Source organism: Sturnira hondurensis, unplaced genomic scaffold, assembly GCF_014824575.4.
Source record: "Sturnira hondurensis isolate 20B ecotype Veracruz unplaced genomic scaffold, ASM1482457v3 Scaffold0008782, whole genome shotgun sequence".
NCBI lineage: Eukaryota > Metazoa > Chordata > Mammalia > Chiroptera > Phyllostomidae > Sturnira > Sturnira hondurensis.
In genome coordinates this window covers 306749-323409 of record NW_028081413.1, presented here as the reverse complement: position 1 = coordinate 323409, position 16661 = coordinate 306749, and the positions used below count along the sequence as shown (strand labels likewise).

General features: G+C 42.6%; 1 protein-coding gene across 2 annotated transcripts; it reads right to left on the bottom strand.

Annotated features, from left to right (window-relative positions):
* Positions 1–930: 930 nt before the first annotated feature.
* Positions 931–13198, bottom strand: NDUFAF1 (NADH:ubiquinone oxidoreductase complex assembly factor 1). Of its 2 annotated transcripts, none has more exons than XM_037056029.1 (5): positions 13026–13198; positions 7321–7972; positions 3992–4177; positions 1671–1745; positions 931–1158 (listed from the first exon to the last, which is right to left on the bottom strand). In XM_037056029.1, the coding sequence occupies exons 2-5, from the start codon at positions 7894–7896 to the stop codon at positions 1009–1011; spliced, it is 987 nt and encodes a 328-aa protein (XP_036911924.1). In that variant the 5' UTR covers positions 7897–7972; positions 13026–13198; the 3' UTR covers positions 931–1008. The 2 variants fall into 2 exon arrangements, with proteins under 2 accessions (XP_036911924.1, XP_036911925.1); XM_037056030.1 differs by lacking the exon at positions 13026–13198 and adding an exon at positions 12790–13010.
* Between the last annotated feature and the right edge of the window lie 3463 nt (positions 13199–16661).

Here is a 16661-nt window from a genome sequence, read left to right as displayed (position 1 = left end):
TACTCTGACTATAATAAGTTTCCTATCTCCTTTCTGTAAGATGATAAGAACAATCAATTTAGAACCCTGTTAATCATTCTTAGTTTTGGTCTATGCAATCTCTGTGATACTTGAAATGACTGGGGAAGTTTAGGGGACGTTAGTTTGATACCTGATTTAGTTTCTCTAATGGTTATATCAAAGTCACTATAAAGTAAGAACTGGTAAGGCTCATGCACCTTTGGAAGACTAGTTCTCTGCATTATGGATTACATGTCTGTGTTGCCCCAAAGTTCACACATTAAAACCCCAATTTCCAAAATGATGGTACTTGGAGGGTGGAAGGCAACTAGGTCATGAGGGTGGAGTACTTGTGATGAAATTAGTGTCTTTTAAGAAGGAGACCCCTGTAAGGATACAACAAGAAGGCAGCTGTCTATCACCAAAGAAGCAGACACTCGGCAGACACCAGCTATGCAGGCACCTTGATCTTAGACTTCTCAGCACCCAGAACTGTGGGGAGTGAGTGTATGTGTTTAAGCCGCCTGGTCTACAGTAATTTGTTATAGCAGCCCGAGCGGACTAAGACGGTAGGTGTGTCTTTTCTCAGCGACTTGTTTATCTTTGTATTCTTCAGCAGTCCCCCTCAAAGATGGATTTGAAAACAGAAGAAACCTTTAAGGAACAGAGTGGTAGGACGCTATCAACAGGCATCTCAGACTCCTTGCTTTGGAAACCACGCGGGACTTGCTTCTACTAGGAATCATTCTAACTAACCGAGACAGTTCCTTACACAGCACCTGTGCATCAGTATAGTACTCGCACTCCCTAAGTTAAGGTGGAGCTTAGAACCTGGGTTCATGCTGTGTTCCCTCTGTACGGATGGTCCCTCTTGGGAGCAGCATTTGGCCTTGTCTTAGGGACTATGTACCAGCCACTGATTGGATGCCATTAAAGAAATACTTTATTTTGTCTATCATCATAAATACTACTGCCCTAGTTTAGTAATACAAAACTACCACGTGATCACTATTTAAAAAGTCTTGGGTTAAGAACTGGAGAATTTTCATAGGCAAATTCTTCTGTGTGGGCTGGATCATTAAACACTCCAATAAAATCTATTTCCAGGAAGAATGGGCCATCCACTTTATCAGCCAGGGTGAATCCGATGGAAGAGATCTAAATTTAAAATAGAGAAATTGATTAAAATCGCAAGCACTAAAGGTACTGATGTTTGTTCCCAGACTTTCCCATTTTGTGAAGTGATTACTAAGGCTGGGTCTTCCTACCATCAGCCCTTAGCAAGTAGAGCACAGTTCTCAAAGTAGCACAGGGCTGCTTCCACATTCAACTTCCTCCTCTTCCTTTAACGTAGTGTCACTAAAGACTGGTAAGGGTAGCATGGATGTCTAACAGGTTCTCGATGCTCTCCTGAACTCTTAGTACTGTTCTCTTATTTTAAAGCTAAAATAAAAGGTAGGCGTGCTGAAATGAAGACTATAATGCAATTCTCCAGGACAGGGGTTTGGCTCAAAGGATAGGTCTGTGCCAACGACTGTGCGGATATAAGGGGTGGCCTTGAGTGGCAATTTCCACCTTTGCCAGCCTTCAAATATGGACTGAACTCCTCCCCACAGTTCTGTTTCACTAAAGGTAATATAGTTCTGAGTCAAAGTAGAGAACAATGTTACCTTGTCAAGCAGAAGCTGGTGCTGGGCGTCCCGGATTCTCCCTTGATTGGAGAAGAAAAATTTGGAGAATGGAATCTGAAAAGAGAAGAAACCATTTACTTCAGAGCCAAAATGTAAGTACCTGAGACCTTTGTAATTGTAATGATAAAAGAATAATAGTTTAATTCTCAAATTATTTAATATATGCAATTGTGACAAGTGGCTAGTCATTGGATCACTAATAGAACGAAGAAAAAGATTAAACCACCCAATAGAAAAATGGGGATGGAGAGAAACAGACACACTTGTGAAGGAGCGCAAATTATTGCAACTCGTTCAGAGGGCAGCCGGCAATTGTGGTAGGCAGGATTCTGAGATGGCCCCCGAGATTTCCTAATTCTAGTGGGCACACACCTTCAAGTTATTCAAACGCTGCTCTGTAGGAACTGTGGGAGGTCCTCAATCAGTTGACTTTTATATAAGGGAGATTATTTCCCATAGGCCTGACTTAATAGCTTGAACCCACACAGGGGACCTGACTGGTAAGAGATTAAAAGCATGAAAGGGATTGGGGGTCAGGGCAGGGAGATAGATTCTCAACTGATGGCTTTGAAGACAGATAGGGCTCAATGGCCATGAATGCAGGTAGCCTCTAGGAGCTGAGAGTGGCTCCCCAACTGATGGCCAGTAAAGAAACGGGGTAACAGCCCTTCAAGTCACAGGAACTAAATTTAGCTAAGCAACAGGAATGACCTTGGAAGATTCTTCCCCAAAGCCCCCAGAAAGGAGCAGAGCCCAGCTAACACTTCGATTACAACCTCATAAGGCTCTGAGTGTTGAACCCACGTCTACTGGATCCCAACTTACAACCTTCAGAACTATGAGCTAACAAATTTGGTTTTGAAGCTGCTAAGTTTATGGCAAGTTTTTTAGGTAGAAATAGAAAACAGCATCATCTAACAAAATCTGAAATGCTATAACTTTGACCTACCAATTTCACATTTAGAAATTTGTATTTTAGATAAATTCTGACAAATACATCAAGATATTGCTTTTTCTAATAGCACACACACAAAAAGACCTCCACAATGTATTAGTCAGTAAGTTAAACATAAGAAGTAACAGGAAGGAAAGGAGTGATAAGGCACTAGCCGAAGCATGTGCATGAGACTAACTTAGAGACATGTATATTTTTCTGATTCATGAAAAGGTAAGATATAGACAAAACTAGTTTTTTTCTTTAAAAAAATTTTTTTAAACATCTCAAAAAATGTAATAATGTATTTACCATAGCAATTGTTAACAACTCAAGTGACTATCAATACAGGATTTATTTAATCAACAATGGGATATCTGCCCTGGCCCTGGCCCATGTGGCTCAGTTGGTTGGGTGTCGTCCTACAAGCCAAAAGGTCACTGGTTCAGTTCCCGGACAGGGCACATGCCTGGGCTTCAGGTTCAGTCCCCAGTCAAGGTGAATACGGAAGGCAACCAAAGGATGTTTCTCTCCTCTTTCTCCCCCATGCACCTCTAATGAAAAAAAGTTTAATTTTTTTAAATAAATAAAATAATACAAAATACAATGGGTTGTCCACATAACAAAAAATACCAAAAAAAAAAAAAAAGAAGAAGAAGAAGAAGAAGGATAAAGAATAACCCCTGTAGTGATATGGAAGCTCTCTGGCACCTACAGTTAGAAAATATAAACAGGTGCAGAAGATGCACAGTGTGTGCCATTTTTATTTATTTATTTTTAAGATTTTACTTATTTTTAGAGATGGGGAAGGGAGGGAGAAATAGAGAGAGAGAACCATCAATAAGTGATACATCAACTGGTTGCCTCTTGTACATCTCCAATTGGGGACCTGGCCTGCAACCCAGGTATGTATGTGCCATGACTAGGAATCGAACCAGTGACCTTTCAGTTTGCAGGCCAGTGCTTAATCCACTGAGCCACACCAGCCAGGTAAGGAAATACCAATTTTGATGATTATAAATTATGAAGTATTTATTCCTCTTAAGGGAGCCTTTCTACTAAGTTAGGGACATCAGCTTTAGTAGAGTTGCCTTGAAGAGATGATACAGCAGAACCTTAGGCTCAAAGCAGAGATGTACCCACTTAGCATGCACTTGACCATATTCTTATCAAAAATATTTTTTGGCTAGTAGGCTAATATTTATATTAGTCAAAGAAAAAGTCAATTATATAAATCTTGCCCCAGGTCCTCCTTGTTTCCTTTCCACACCTTCCAATACAAACTAGTAAGAAAGAAAAAAAACTACAATGTAACCATGATCTCAAAAGTCCTAATTTCATACACAGTAAAGGCTTGTGCAGTTACCTTGACCTCCTGCCAGTAAGGCCCGCCACGGGTGAACATGAAGTAACTGTACATCTGATTCTTCCTCTGGATGATATCCATGTCCTCCCTGATATTCACCATCCAAGGCCGACCATCTCCACGGACGCGAAGATACAGAGTGTTGAACTGGGACCAATCGTAAGATCTCTTTATGTCAAAAGAGCCCTAAGATGCAGAAAGGAAAGTTAATTTCACTTCATTTTTTACTGTTAGCAAAATGTGAGTCATCACCTTTTATAGCAACAAAAGGAGCCTCTAGCCACTTTTTCTTTTCCAGCTGTTACCACACGGAGGCAGATAAATTTGGTGATTCTTATTTTAGTACCAAATACTGACATAGTTTATATGTTTCTAAGGTAATGTTCAAGACCAGACTGGCCCAGGACAGTGTTTACATGGCGTAGGCACCCACTTGTGTCACTGCGTGGAAAGGAGTTACTGTTAGGTACCTTCCTTCCCTGGGCCGGTGTAGCAATGGCTTCTGAGCAGGCCATTTAATGACAGCTACCTTTATGTAAACTTGAAAACTATGAAAGAGCTCAAGTTTTAAAATGGGTATTTTTATAGCAAGTGCTACCATTCATTGAAAACTTACACTAAGTTGGCACACAAAACTGTAACCCTCACAACAGCCCTAGGAGACAGGTACTGTCACTGCAGTCCACTTTATAGATGAAGACACTGAGCACTCAGTTACCACCGATAAGTCCAGCACTCTTTAACTCCCAAATCTGTGTTCTTAACATCTTTACTGTCTCTCTCTCAAAGTGGGATTTAGTGTTAATTTCCAAAGGTGTTTATTTATAGCAATCTCAGAGGTAATCTGATTTCAAGAAAACCAGTGTGCAGATATGAACTACTATTTATTAGCTGTATAATTTTGGACAAGTTACTAAATCTCCCCAGGGCTCAGTTTCCTCATCTGTAAAATGGAGGTGATCATACCTTAAAATATTGTTGTGAGGAATAAAGGGGATAATACACATAAACTAATCAGCACAAGGGCTGGCAGGTACACTTAATAAATGTTATCAATATTTTCCATTATTCCACAGTGCATATCTAGCCATAGAATTATTTTCTACTGTGGACTGATTAAATCCATTTTGTAGATTTGCAGGGCCTGAAAAAAAATCCTGTATGCATAGTTTGTTGTTTCTAAAAGAATTCCTACCTTTCTTTTTCATCATCTGGAGAGAGGGAACCTAATACTATTCATAACATTTGTCTTTCTCTTTAAAGCACAATATCCAAGGGGCTGTGGCCAAGGCTAGGCATGGGAACCTGTCCAGGGCAGCCCTGAAACAGTACCTTGTCAACAGATCTGCAAAAAGCCATAGGCCAGTGGAGAAATAAATGAACTGACCTAAGTAACTTTCAAAATACTGTTATTGCCCTGGCTGCTGTAGTTCAGTGGATTGAGCAGGTCCTGTGAACCAAAGGGTCGCAGGTTCAATTCCCAGTCAGGGCACATGCCTGTGCTGCAAGTCAGGTCCCCAGTAGGGGGCACACAAGAGGCAACCACACATTGATGTTTCACTCTTTTTCCCTCCTCTTCTTTCTTCTCCCTCTAAAAGTAAATAAAATCTTTTTTTAAAAAAAACAGTGTTCTAACTGGAAATTATATGACTAAATAAACTGTATTCTAGTTGGTAAAGTTGTCTCACAGAGTTATGGGTTAAAAATTCTGAAACTGCTTTACATGTATATCGGGGTTAAACTAATAAGCGAATGAATGGTAAATGGTGGGAGATGTTTCTCATTGTTACAGATAAGCAAGAAGGGGAAGGCTAGAATGAACCACATGGTAGTGACTGAGTCAGAGCATTACTAGGAACTCATATTTAGCTTATTATGGACACAAATAATTACAGATGCGTGTGTTCCCACGGTTGCATACATACACTTCCTAGGTATGTCCACTGAGACATCCTGGATTTAACATCAACCCAGAAGCAACAAGCATACTCAATGCCCAGATCTTGGTTTCTAATGCCATTTTCCATAAAAAGGGAACCATGGCTCCAAGAAACGGCTTTTTACAGCGCTGAGCCAGGAAAAATACAAGGTGAGCCAGAACATCTTGAAGAGCCAAAAAGTGCTCAAAAAGCAAAAGGATGGCTATGGATAGGAGGGAGAGGAGCCAACCTAAAAGAGCTCCCAATAGCCAAAGCTGGAACAATCTGAGCAACAAAATAAATAACATAGTACTGGGTTATAACCCAAAGTATGAGTTCATACTAAATGAATAATAAATGTAAGAAACAAATCTTCCTTTCTGAAGAATCCCAAATAATGTATGCGTTTACTGCACCTTCCGGGAGACACAGCTTCATCCCACAGCCTTCCTGACTTGAAGGTAGGGTGCGTTCAGTGCCTTGCTTCCAAAGAACACAGTATGGAAAGAAGAAGAAAGTAACTGAATGATGGAGTGACCTGGCAAATACCACCCTGACGGGGTGACCAAGGCTAACACATCAGTGGTAAGTCATGTTGTTAGTGTGTACCTTTCCTATGAAGGACACTTATGCTCTGTGTCGTTCTTCCTGAAAACCCACAACCCCAGTCTAATCAGGAGGAAACAACATCAGAAAATCCCAAACTGAGGGTCATTTTACAAAATGCCTGACTGGTAGTTGTCAGATCTTCATGAAAAATACGAAGACTAAGAAACTGTCACAGACCAGAGGACTAAGGAGACATGACAGCTAGATGTAATGAGGGTTCCTGGATCAGAAAAAAAATATTGGTGGGAACACTAGTGAAACCCAAAGAGAGTCTGGAATGAGTTAACAGTAATGCGCCACCGTCGGCATCTCAGCCCAGATGAATACACTACACTTCAATACATTGAAGCTGGGGAAGAGCCCACGAGAACTCCACACCACTGCGATTTTTCTGTCAAACTACAGAAGTACCCTAAAACTTTAATTAAAAAAAAAAGCCACAGGCTGACCCTGCAGCCTCTGTAAGGAGCCCCTGGCCACTGCAGACCAGAGAGCCCCAGCTGCAGCCCACATCGGAGGATATGCGGACCTCCCCAGATCCTGGTCCAGCTGTCTACCCCTCCGGGCTCCTCAGACAGGAGAGCACCCAGCTCCGGCCCAAAGTGGTGCCCAGAAACAAGCAGCCCCTGCTCAGCAACTGCCTCTCCTGGGGCTTCACTCTGCACTTGTGCCCAGTGGCTATTTAGCCCCACACCAGATGAGGTGTTTTCATTCACAAACAAAAGCTCTTGGCTACAGTCCACACCACAATGAAGTTCAGCCCGGTTCACCAGAAAACTCAGGTTCCCAGGCCTAACCTACCCGTGGGACCCTGGACATCATCGAGCAGTACCCACTGCGGCCACCCTCACCATCCTGAGGCGCCTCGGAGCTCAGAGTTCCATATAGCAGTGCACTTTGGTTATTCTTGCCCATTTTCAGGAACACTTCACTTCTGCCTCCAATTGTCTTATCCGAAGTCACTGTCCACTTATCCAAATCTTCTTTTCCACGGAACTGCCAGACAACTTTGGCTTGTTCCATCAAGACCTCATGCAGAGGGCGGCCTTCGGGCCCTATCCAATGATTCACCATATCATCCTTCAAACGCCTCAAATGGTCCTTTATTTCATCTTTAATTGCTTTATCAAAACTAACTTCAGGCTTGTCCTCAGGAGAGGTTATATCCAAAGCAACTTCTCTCTGGTGATCTCCTTGTAAACCCCCTTCAGAGTTCCTCTGAGCGGACGCTTTGCCAGGAGTAGCCACCGGTTTCTGAAGACCACTGGAACAATAGTCTGCAAAGCGAGTGCTCAAAAATGGACGTGAGGCATCACTTAGCTTCAGGCATTTTCTAAGACTGTAAGTGCCATTCATCCATTTGTGAACCAAAGCCATGGTAAGAAAAAGTCAAAATGTGGATTTCTCCCTAAGCTACCAGGGGAAGAAGCTTCCGTCAATAGCCCAATCCAACCTGTAATAGAAGAGACATTGAAGAGTTACCACTACAGCAAAAAATAAATCACAATCTCAAATTCGACATGGATCATATATGGTGAAAGTCATGAACTCATTTTCGAATTCTATAAACATCCCCCAGGGCTTACTTACTATGAGAACACTGGCCCCACCATGCGTACTACATCCCACTGCCTTGTCAAAAATACCAAAATGAATATAAACACAGGTCCCTTCATGGAGTTTATAACCAACCCCCAAATAATTCAAGTATGTGTTTCATAAGATTGTATCAATTTTTTAAAAGATTTTACTTTTAGAGAGAGGAAGGGAGAGAGAGACACTGACTAGTTGCCTCTCACACACCCCCAATGGGAGCTCTAGCCTGCAGCCCAGGTGTAGCCCTGACCAGGAACTGATCTGGAAATCCAGTCTGTGGGACGATGCCCAGCCACTGAGCCACACCAGTCAGGGTGAAATTGTGTCAACTTTAAAACAAATTTTTATGCTCCATTTTGTTTACTTGTTTGTTCTGGGGGGTTTTGTTTATTTGTTTTCATTTTTTGCTTATTTTTATGGTGACTCCACCACAATAGGGTTTTTAAAGAAATAGTTGGTTTCTAAAATAAAGTATTCACCTAATTCATTCCAGGGCCTCAGCTAACTGACATATTAGCCCTTCATTTAAAAAAGGGGGACTTACAGTGCACACTGTATGGAGTTAGAGAACTTGGATGTGACACCAGGCTCCACTCTATACCTGGCCCTGCCCTCTTACTGGGCTGTATTTGTGAATACTGACAGTCTTGTGTAGCTAAACCTAATAAAGCTGTTTACCCTCAGGTAAAGCAGTTGATGTTTTGAGGTCTCCATTCCTTGGGGAATGTTAACACCTCCCCTACCTACCTTAAGGGAGCCTCTGAAGATCAGATGGAATGGTAGCTATCAGAGGGGCCTGTGATACAGTAAGTCTAACAAACTGCAAGTCCAAGGCTCACACTTTGAGAAACACGGCTTTGACTATCAGTCACTATTTGAACTTCTCAAAGATAGAAACTAAACAACAGTAGCACAATACCATCACATTTAAACACCATTTTAATATTTCCAAGTCACCTCGACATTAACGCTCACATGACTCCTGAAGGACAAGGCAGGTGGCTACATCCGTCCTCCAGCAAACAGACAGGAACAGGTTAAGTGACTTCCCTTATTTAGCTCACAGTGCTAACAGTAAAGACGTGAGAACTAGACCACTGGCCTGAAGTCCTTCCACTTGATGCTGCTGCCTCTCTCTATGTAAAGGATTAGCGATGTAACTTCTATAGCTCTAGTAAAATAATAACTTGGCCTTAGCAGCAACATGTAGTAAGTGCTGGCTGGAAGTGTTGCCAGAACCAGGAAGACTAAACAGTCCCCTCTCCTACTTGTTCCAACTACCTCTAAAAGGAAATAAAATATGTAATGCTAATTTCTTTGCCTTTGTCCTGTCTTGGCCCTAGAGACCAGGAGAGAGAGAAAATACAAATGGAAACTTACCCACTAAGTCAGAACTTGGTACTGAATGAGAAACTAAGTGGAACATTGAAAACTTAAAAAAAAAAAGTCCCTACAATGCCAAAATCCAGTTCACCTGCCTCAGTTGCCCCAGAGTCTACATCAAAATAAGACCCAGACTGCTGTCCTTACAACACAGGAGTAGTGGTACTGCCCAGAACGCCCCTCCTCCCTCGATCCGAACACCAGGTGAGCCAGCACCGCCTCTGTCCTGGATCACTCACTGCGCTCTGCTCCCTGCCTCCAGGCATGCAACCACGTCATACCCTACCACTCGGCATCTAAAGAGCCTAAAGCACAAACTAATCACTCATATTCTCTGATGAAAACCCTTCAGAGGCTCCCTCATGGTCTTAAGAATAAAGCCCAACTTTTTCCACAGGGTCTACAAGACTCCTCCAGATCCAGCCTCTGCTCATCTCTCCAGCCTCGCTGTAGTCACACCCCACTCTGTGCTCTAACCACACAGGACACTTGTAGTTCAACAAGCACCACTCCTACTCCTGCTGAACTTAAGGCCTTGGCCCATAGCTGCTCCTGGGCCAGGAATGCCTTCCACCGATTTTGCCGGGCTAATTTATCCTCTGGACTCAGCTATCCTCCAAAAATCCTTCCTTCACTACTCAACTCCACCAAGACCCACATCCCTCTGATGTGTTCTCACCAATTCTGGGCTTACACTTTCCCTGCTACAGTTACTGACAAGTTCACTTGTCAGTCTTCCCCACTAGACTGGAAGTGTCTTCAGGGAAGAGATTATCTTCATTATGGTACTTCCAGCTCTCAGGATGGTGTCAGGGACACAGAAGGCCTCTAATATTTGTTAAACAAATAACATCTCCACATTTCTCCACCTCCATCACCAGTGTCCTGGTTCAATGCCACATTGCTTCTTACTGGGACTACTGTAATTCCCCTAACAAAGGGCTTCTCAAAGTACCTATGAATAATCTTGGGATTTTGTTAAAGTGCAGATTCTGATTAGGTATAGAATGGCACCTGAGATTCTGCATTTCTAACAAGCTCACAGGTGATGCCCTTGTTATTGGCCCATAGAATACCCCTAAAATAGCAAAGTCCTAACACATGTCCCTGGCTTAGATCCCCTTCCAGTTCACCCTTTGCCTGACTACAAAAGGGATTTTTAAAAATATGATGGCACTCCCCTTATACTAATGCAGCAACTTCCGCCAGAAATTCAAATTCCTAAAATGATATACAAGGCCCTCCAAAATGCACCCAACTTCATGGCCTAACTTTTCCTTACATCATGGGCAATACCCTCAGCTCTGTTAAAACCAGTGTGATCATGTCTGAAAACAGGAAAAAAAAAAGACTGTTCAAACCACAGAAATGCCAACAACATTCTACTACCCTGGCTACTAGGAGTGAAGGCTGTATCTTGACCAGTCACGGCATTAGCCTCACTCCAGGTCGGTTAGATTCTCTCCTAAATAATATTTAAGATACCCAATCAGAGAATTAACTCCACCTCCTGACTACTTTCCCCCAAATCACTTAACACAAGTCTAAATCCAATACAGTTGTACACAAATAACATTTCAGTAGACTACTGGGTTGGCCAAAAAGTTCATTCCTTTTTTTTCTATACAATGGCTCTAGTAGCACTTAGTTGTCTTTATTTGAAACAATTTGTTAGATTGTATTGTGCCAGCTGTCATACCAGTGTGCATTAAAAAACTTATCAAAATTGGTGAATCTTTGTGTAGCCATTCTAATACTGAAGATAGAAGAAAATACACATTTTCAGCGTATTATGCTTTATTATTTCAAGGAAAGTAAAAACACAACTGCAACACAAAAAAAGGTTTTTGCAGTGTATGCAGTGACTGATTGAATGTGTCAAAAGTGGTTTGCAAAGTTTTGTGCTGGAAATTTCTCGCTGGACGACACCCCATGGTCTGGATGGGTACACCACTTGAAGTCGATAGCGATCAAATTGAGACATTAATGGGGAACAATGAATATTATACTACGCAGGAGATAGTCGACACACTCAAAATATCTAATACTACCAAATACTTAATAATGATATTAAATTACTGTTACTGGTTTCTTTGTTTACTGTACTTTTTTGTCATTAGAGTGTACTCTTTCTACTTGTAAAAACAAAAGAAAGTCTGCCATAAAACTGTTTACTGTGCTACATCAGCAGCCTTTTCTGATGCTTCATTTAATCTTGTGTTGTTTTGTACAGGGTCTACTGCATAGGCTTGTAGGGAAGGAGCAATAGACTATACCACATAGCCTAGGTGCGCAGCAGGCTAGACCATGTAGGTTTGTGTAAGTGCACTCTGTAACATTCAAACAATGACAAAATCACCTATGGATGCATTTCTCAGAATGCATTCCTGTTGTTGTTAAGTGACACGTGTCTGTAACAAATCCCTCCTAGCACCCTCTTAACTGAGATCCCCCATGGTTTCCCCTGGTATGTGTTCTCCCTCACTACAAGGAGTAATAAACCCAACTTGCTGGACAATAGGAATGTTCCTGGTGGCCTCTGTGGATGGCATTGATACTGCTCCTCCTCTACAGTCCCCTAAGAACTTGTGCATACCTCTCAATCCTTACATAGCAGTAGACTCCAGCTTTTGTCTGTCTACCCGCTAGCCTGACCTCCTTAATCTTAGGGACTATGGCTTGAACATAACTGATGCTCTACGATGTCTGCTGAATAAATGAAAACCATGCAAACAGTATGTTTCACACGAATTACAAATAGAAGAAAACCAGGAAAAGTAAAAAGGTGATCTGATGTCCAGGGATCATAGGTAATATTTAAATTTCCCTCACTGATAGTATGTGAATGATTTTAACTCTACATATACAGGAATTTGGGAGACAAATGATATGCTCATAAAATGGAACTTGCACAATCATAAAAATGATTCTCCTGAGCCCCATACATAGCCTACACTAAGTGGCAAACAAGAAGGAATCAAAATTGCATACATGCTAACATTACAAGTATAAAAATGTACAGAAGAAATACTTGGATAGGGTTGGGGGATAAAAGCTTCAAGTCTCATGTAGGATGATGGGATTATGAGTAACAGTCACCCTATTTTTTCAAGCCCTCAGTAGTGTTACGCCCCTAATACAACTTTAATTATAAATGTTTTGTTTCATATTTTTACCAGTTAAATCAATTCCGTTAACGGATGATCCCCGCAAAGTGGGTGACTTTTGACAGCAACATAAACCATGCAGAAAAATGGGGCAGTCTTTTAAGATTGTATATTCAGGGCTTACCATGTGCCCGAAACTGTTCTAAGCGTATTTTCATCAACTCTTCACAACAACCCTGAGAAATACTATTCTAATTCCAATTACAGAGATAGAAAGCGAAGACTCCAAAATAAAATTGCCCGAGGGTCATATACAGCTAGTAAGCGGCAAAACTCTCTTGAGCCCCGGGGTCAGCCATCAGTCCCAGTCTGGGAGCGGTCAGGGGCACACTGCAGTGCAGTGGTCCCCTCACTCCTCACCTGCTCGTGTCGTGCAGCCCTCGCCTGTCCCGGAAGCACGGACTGCGGGCAAAATCCCACTTGCCTGCCCCACCGGCGCTGAAGAGCGGCTTTCTCCGCGTCCCCAGCTTTTCTTCACCGGGTAATCCAGTTTCCTATGCAAGTCCATCTGCTTTCACCATCCGGCGCCAAACCAGGCGTTTTGATTGAGTTCCGGCCCAATGCGGAGGTTTTCGAATAGTAATGCGGGTCCCCAAAGCAGGTGACCTGAGGCTTTTGGTAGACTAGTTTGCGAAAGAGTCCGTCTTCCACCACTCCTGAGATTTCCTGCCCTATGTGGAAAAAACGGGGAGAATTTAGACAAGTTATTTGCCTTTTCTTCCTGCATCCCATGTTTTGGCTGCAAACTCCATCCCGCATCTTTCAAATAGGACCCTGATATCCCAACTTTCCTTCGCCGGGAGGCTCCAGCGTCCCCTCGCGTACCATCGCCCTGCAGCCGCCCAAGAGCTATAATCTCAAAGAATTGGTTCTTCTGGAATCGCCCCCGCGGAAATCTTTGGAGACCCAGCACGCACGGGGACAGCAAGCGGTCCCACTCGCGGTTGCCCTATCCGGCCGGGTGGGGTCGCCCACTCTGCAGGGCTTCTGTTACCATCTTGTGCACACCTGTTTGAGCACTTTCAACATTGTATCTTAATTGTTTAGTTCTCACCTTCTATAACACCGTGAGCTTCTTGGGTCCAGACTGTGCTGTTCTTCCTGTCCTCAGCACCTAGTATAGTGCTAGCAGGAGTTAAGGGCTCAGCTTGAGGTGGAAGTGTAGCCCTCGGCAGTCAACACTGTTCCTCTCCAGGGCTCTGAAAAGACCTCACCAAATATAATGGCCTTTTCCAAGTTTCCTTCATCATCGGTTTCCACGTCCCCACATCTTCCTTCTTGAAATTCTGTCCTCATTTCTCTAGTCTCTACATTTGCCTAACTCTCCTACCTTTCGAAATCTTCCCTAGCTGCCTCCTTCACTGACTCTTCTTTCTCTTCCCACAACCTTAAATAGGGATGTTTCCAAGGCCCAGATGGCACCTTGCTCTTTTCTAGTTTCAGAGATGAGTTATCTAAAGACCGTGATAACCTCTTCCCCCACACCCCAGTAAACATTTCCAGCTTCTTCATAGCAGTTCCAGCAGGGGGATATACCACTATGTATGTCTAGAACTGAACTATCATATCTACCTACACTAACTCCTCCTATTATCCCTATTTCTGTAAATGCCCACATCCTTTTAAACTGGAAATCCTAGGGCTATCCTTGACTTCTCTTTTAAGACCTCCTCTCACCAGCCCTAAATCCCATGGAGTGCTCTTTGCTGTCTTTGATCTTTTGCTCCTTCTCCCCAAACCCAGTGAAACCCAGATAGTTACTGCCCTTATACAACCTGCATTCAGTCTACTGACTGCCCTATGCTGAACACAACAGTTCACCTACTTACATTTTTAAATGTGGCACCCAAGCTAACAACCATATTCCTTTGGCCTCCACATGTGCCACGACATAAATTCTAAACCCACTATAATAGCCTACTCCATCAAGCATTCCTATACTTATCCTCAATTTCTCATCCAAGCTAGTATCTGCCTAAACCAAACTCAATCCTCTTCATAACCAAGTTAATATTTTCTCTGCTCAGAATTCCTCCCTCTTCCTCATGAGGTAAGTTTGACCTCAGATGTTTACTTGACTCTCCCCACTTCAGCTGATTGGTCCAGTAGTAAGCACTTGGTCTGCACTGGGCCAATCAGGTTATTCCCAGGAATTTTCTGAACTAAAACTTGGAAGAGCCCTTTTATCCCTAGCGGCTCTTCTGGAGCTCCTGAGTTACCTGCTAATATTGTGAAGAAAACTGGTTTGCAGCAAGATAAAATAAAGGTGCTAACAGAGGCAGGAATGGGAGGATAAAAGAAGGTTCAGTCAGCATTTATTTTGCCAGTTCTAGTTGGTCCTGAGACTCAGCTGCATCGGTTATCTTGCCATGGCTTGGTTACTGAATATTTCCTTGCCTTCCACGAACCAATAAATTCCCTTCACCTAAATTAATCTGAGTTGGATTTCTATCACTTGCAACCAAGAGATCCTAATTAATACAATGACTGCACCTATTCGAAATGCACCTTAAATCCCATGTTTGCCTTAAAAATTTTCCCTAATGCATCTGTCTCATAATGATTGCTCTCTTTCTGACATCCTACAATTGATTTTTTTTAGAGGGAGAGGAAAGGAGAGAATGAGAGAAACACCAACTTGTTCCACCCATTTATGCATCCATTGGTTGCTTCTTGTACATTGGTTACTTCTTGAACCCACAGCCTTGGTGTATGGAGACGACACTTTAACCGACTGAGTTACCCGACCAGAGCCTGACCTCCTATATTTATGCTATACACGCTGACAGTTATGTTCAAGTGAAAACTAGATTATAAATGTGACTGAACTGCTCATTCATCGTTTTATTTACAAGCCTTTTCTCTTCAACAGGAAGGTGAAAACCTTGAAGGTAGTGATTTTGTGATACACTTTAATAGTGTATCACAAAATCTACACTTTCTTCTACAGTAATCTGCACAAATTTAGACACAGAATGGGTACTGCCTCAAGAGGCCAAAGGACAAATTTCATGAAAACCTTTAGGAAGCACTATAGTGACACAGGCCAACAAAATAACATTGTAGTAGTTCAGGCAGGACGCAATATGATCTAACAATGTCATATCTTGATGGAGTCTCTTCAGAGTTTAAGGATGATTAGGGCATGATCCAAGCAAAGGAAATAAATGATTTTACAAAAGGAAATTACCTCGTGGGAATTTGGGGTTGTGGTGGGGTCACTACAGATCCTGCGTTAATTCTCTGCTCTGCTGACTCAGGACCTTGGTTATATCTGTTTGCTCAGAGGATTACTTCATGCCAGGCAACTTCACAGGAGCATAAATGACAAAGCAGAATGACCATTTACTCATCCACAACAGGAAATGGGCCCAATTTGAGGTTTGGGGCCATTCAGAGTCCTTCCTGATAGGGAAGCCCACCTTGCAGTCCAGACAAACTGGCGAGTGAGTAGAGTCACCTAATTAGAAAGAGCTGGCAGTGTTCAAGGGGATTTTTCATTAAACAATATGAATCGTCTATCCTTTTGGGGATATTTATATCTGCAGCTCTCAAGTCAAGCATTTTGTGAAGTCACTTGAATAAATATCTGGACACAGACCAGCTCTATTTCTGTGGCTCAGGGCTTCGTCTACTCCCGGCAGGTAAAACCCCAACCCTTCCTCTGCCAGTGTCACCTGACACCGAGGCAGTTTTATCCTCCTTTGTGGTTACAGCCTCAGCACCCTCCTGATTTGGATTTGGGAACAACCTGCTACATCTGCCGCACCATTAAACGTTCTCAACCTGAACTGCTTTTGGCTAAACATCACTGGCCAGGGTACGAGATTGAACAGACTTAATAGTTTCGGTTCCTGCTTGGCATTTCCTTACCTGGTCTTCATATTCAGCGGTTGAGCCCCGTGGGGAAAACTACTCATTGACTCCTGATATTTGTTTTTCATTCACTTTATTGTAGTAGAATATTTAGCTGGACACATGAATAAGTTTACACTT

Bases quoted from the DNA above. Each gene is read 5' to 3' on its own strand.
- NDUFAF1 (XM_037056029.1), bottom strand. From the start codon at position 7,896: ATGGCTTTGGTTCACAAATGGATGAATGGCACTTACAGTCTTAGAAAA. The intron at 4,178-7,320 runs GTAGGTTAGGCC...TCTGCATCTTAG, and splicing joins TGATGTCCAGGGTCCCACGG to GGCTCTTTTGACATAAAGAG. The intron at 1,159-1,670 runs GTAACATTGTTC...TTTTAAATTTAG, and splicing joins ACCAGCTTCTGCTTGACAAG to ATCTCTTCCATCGGATTCAC.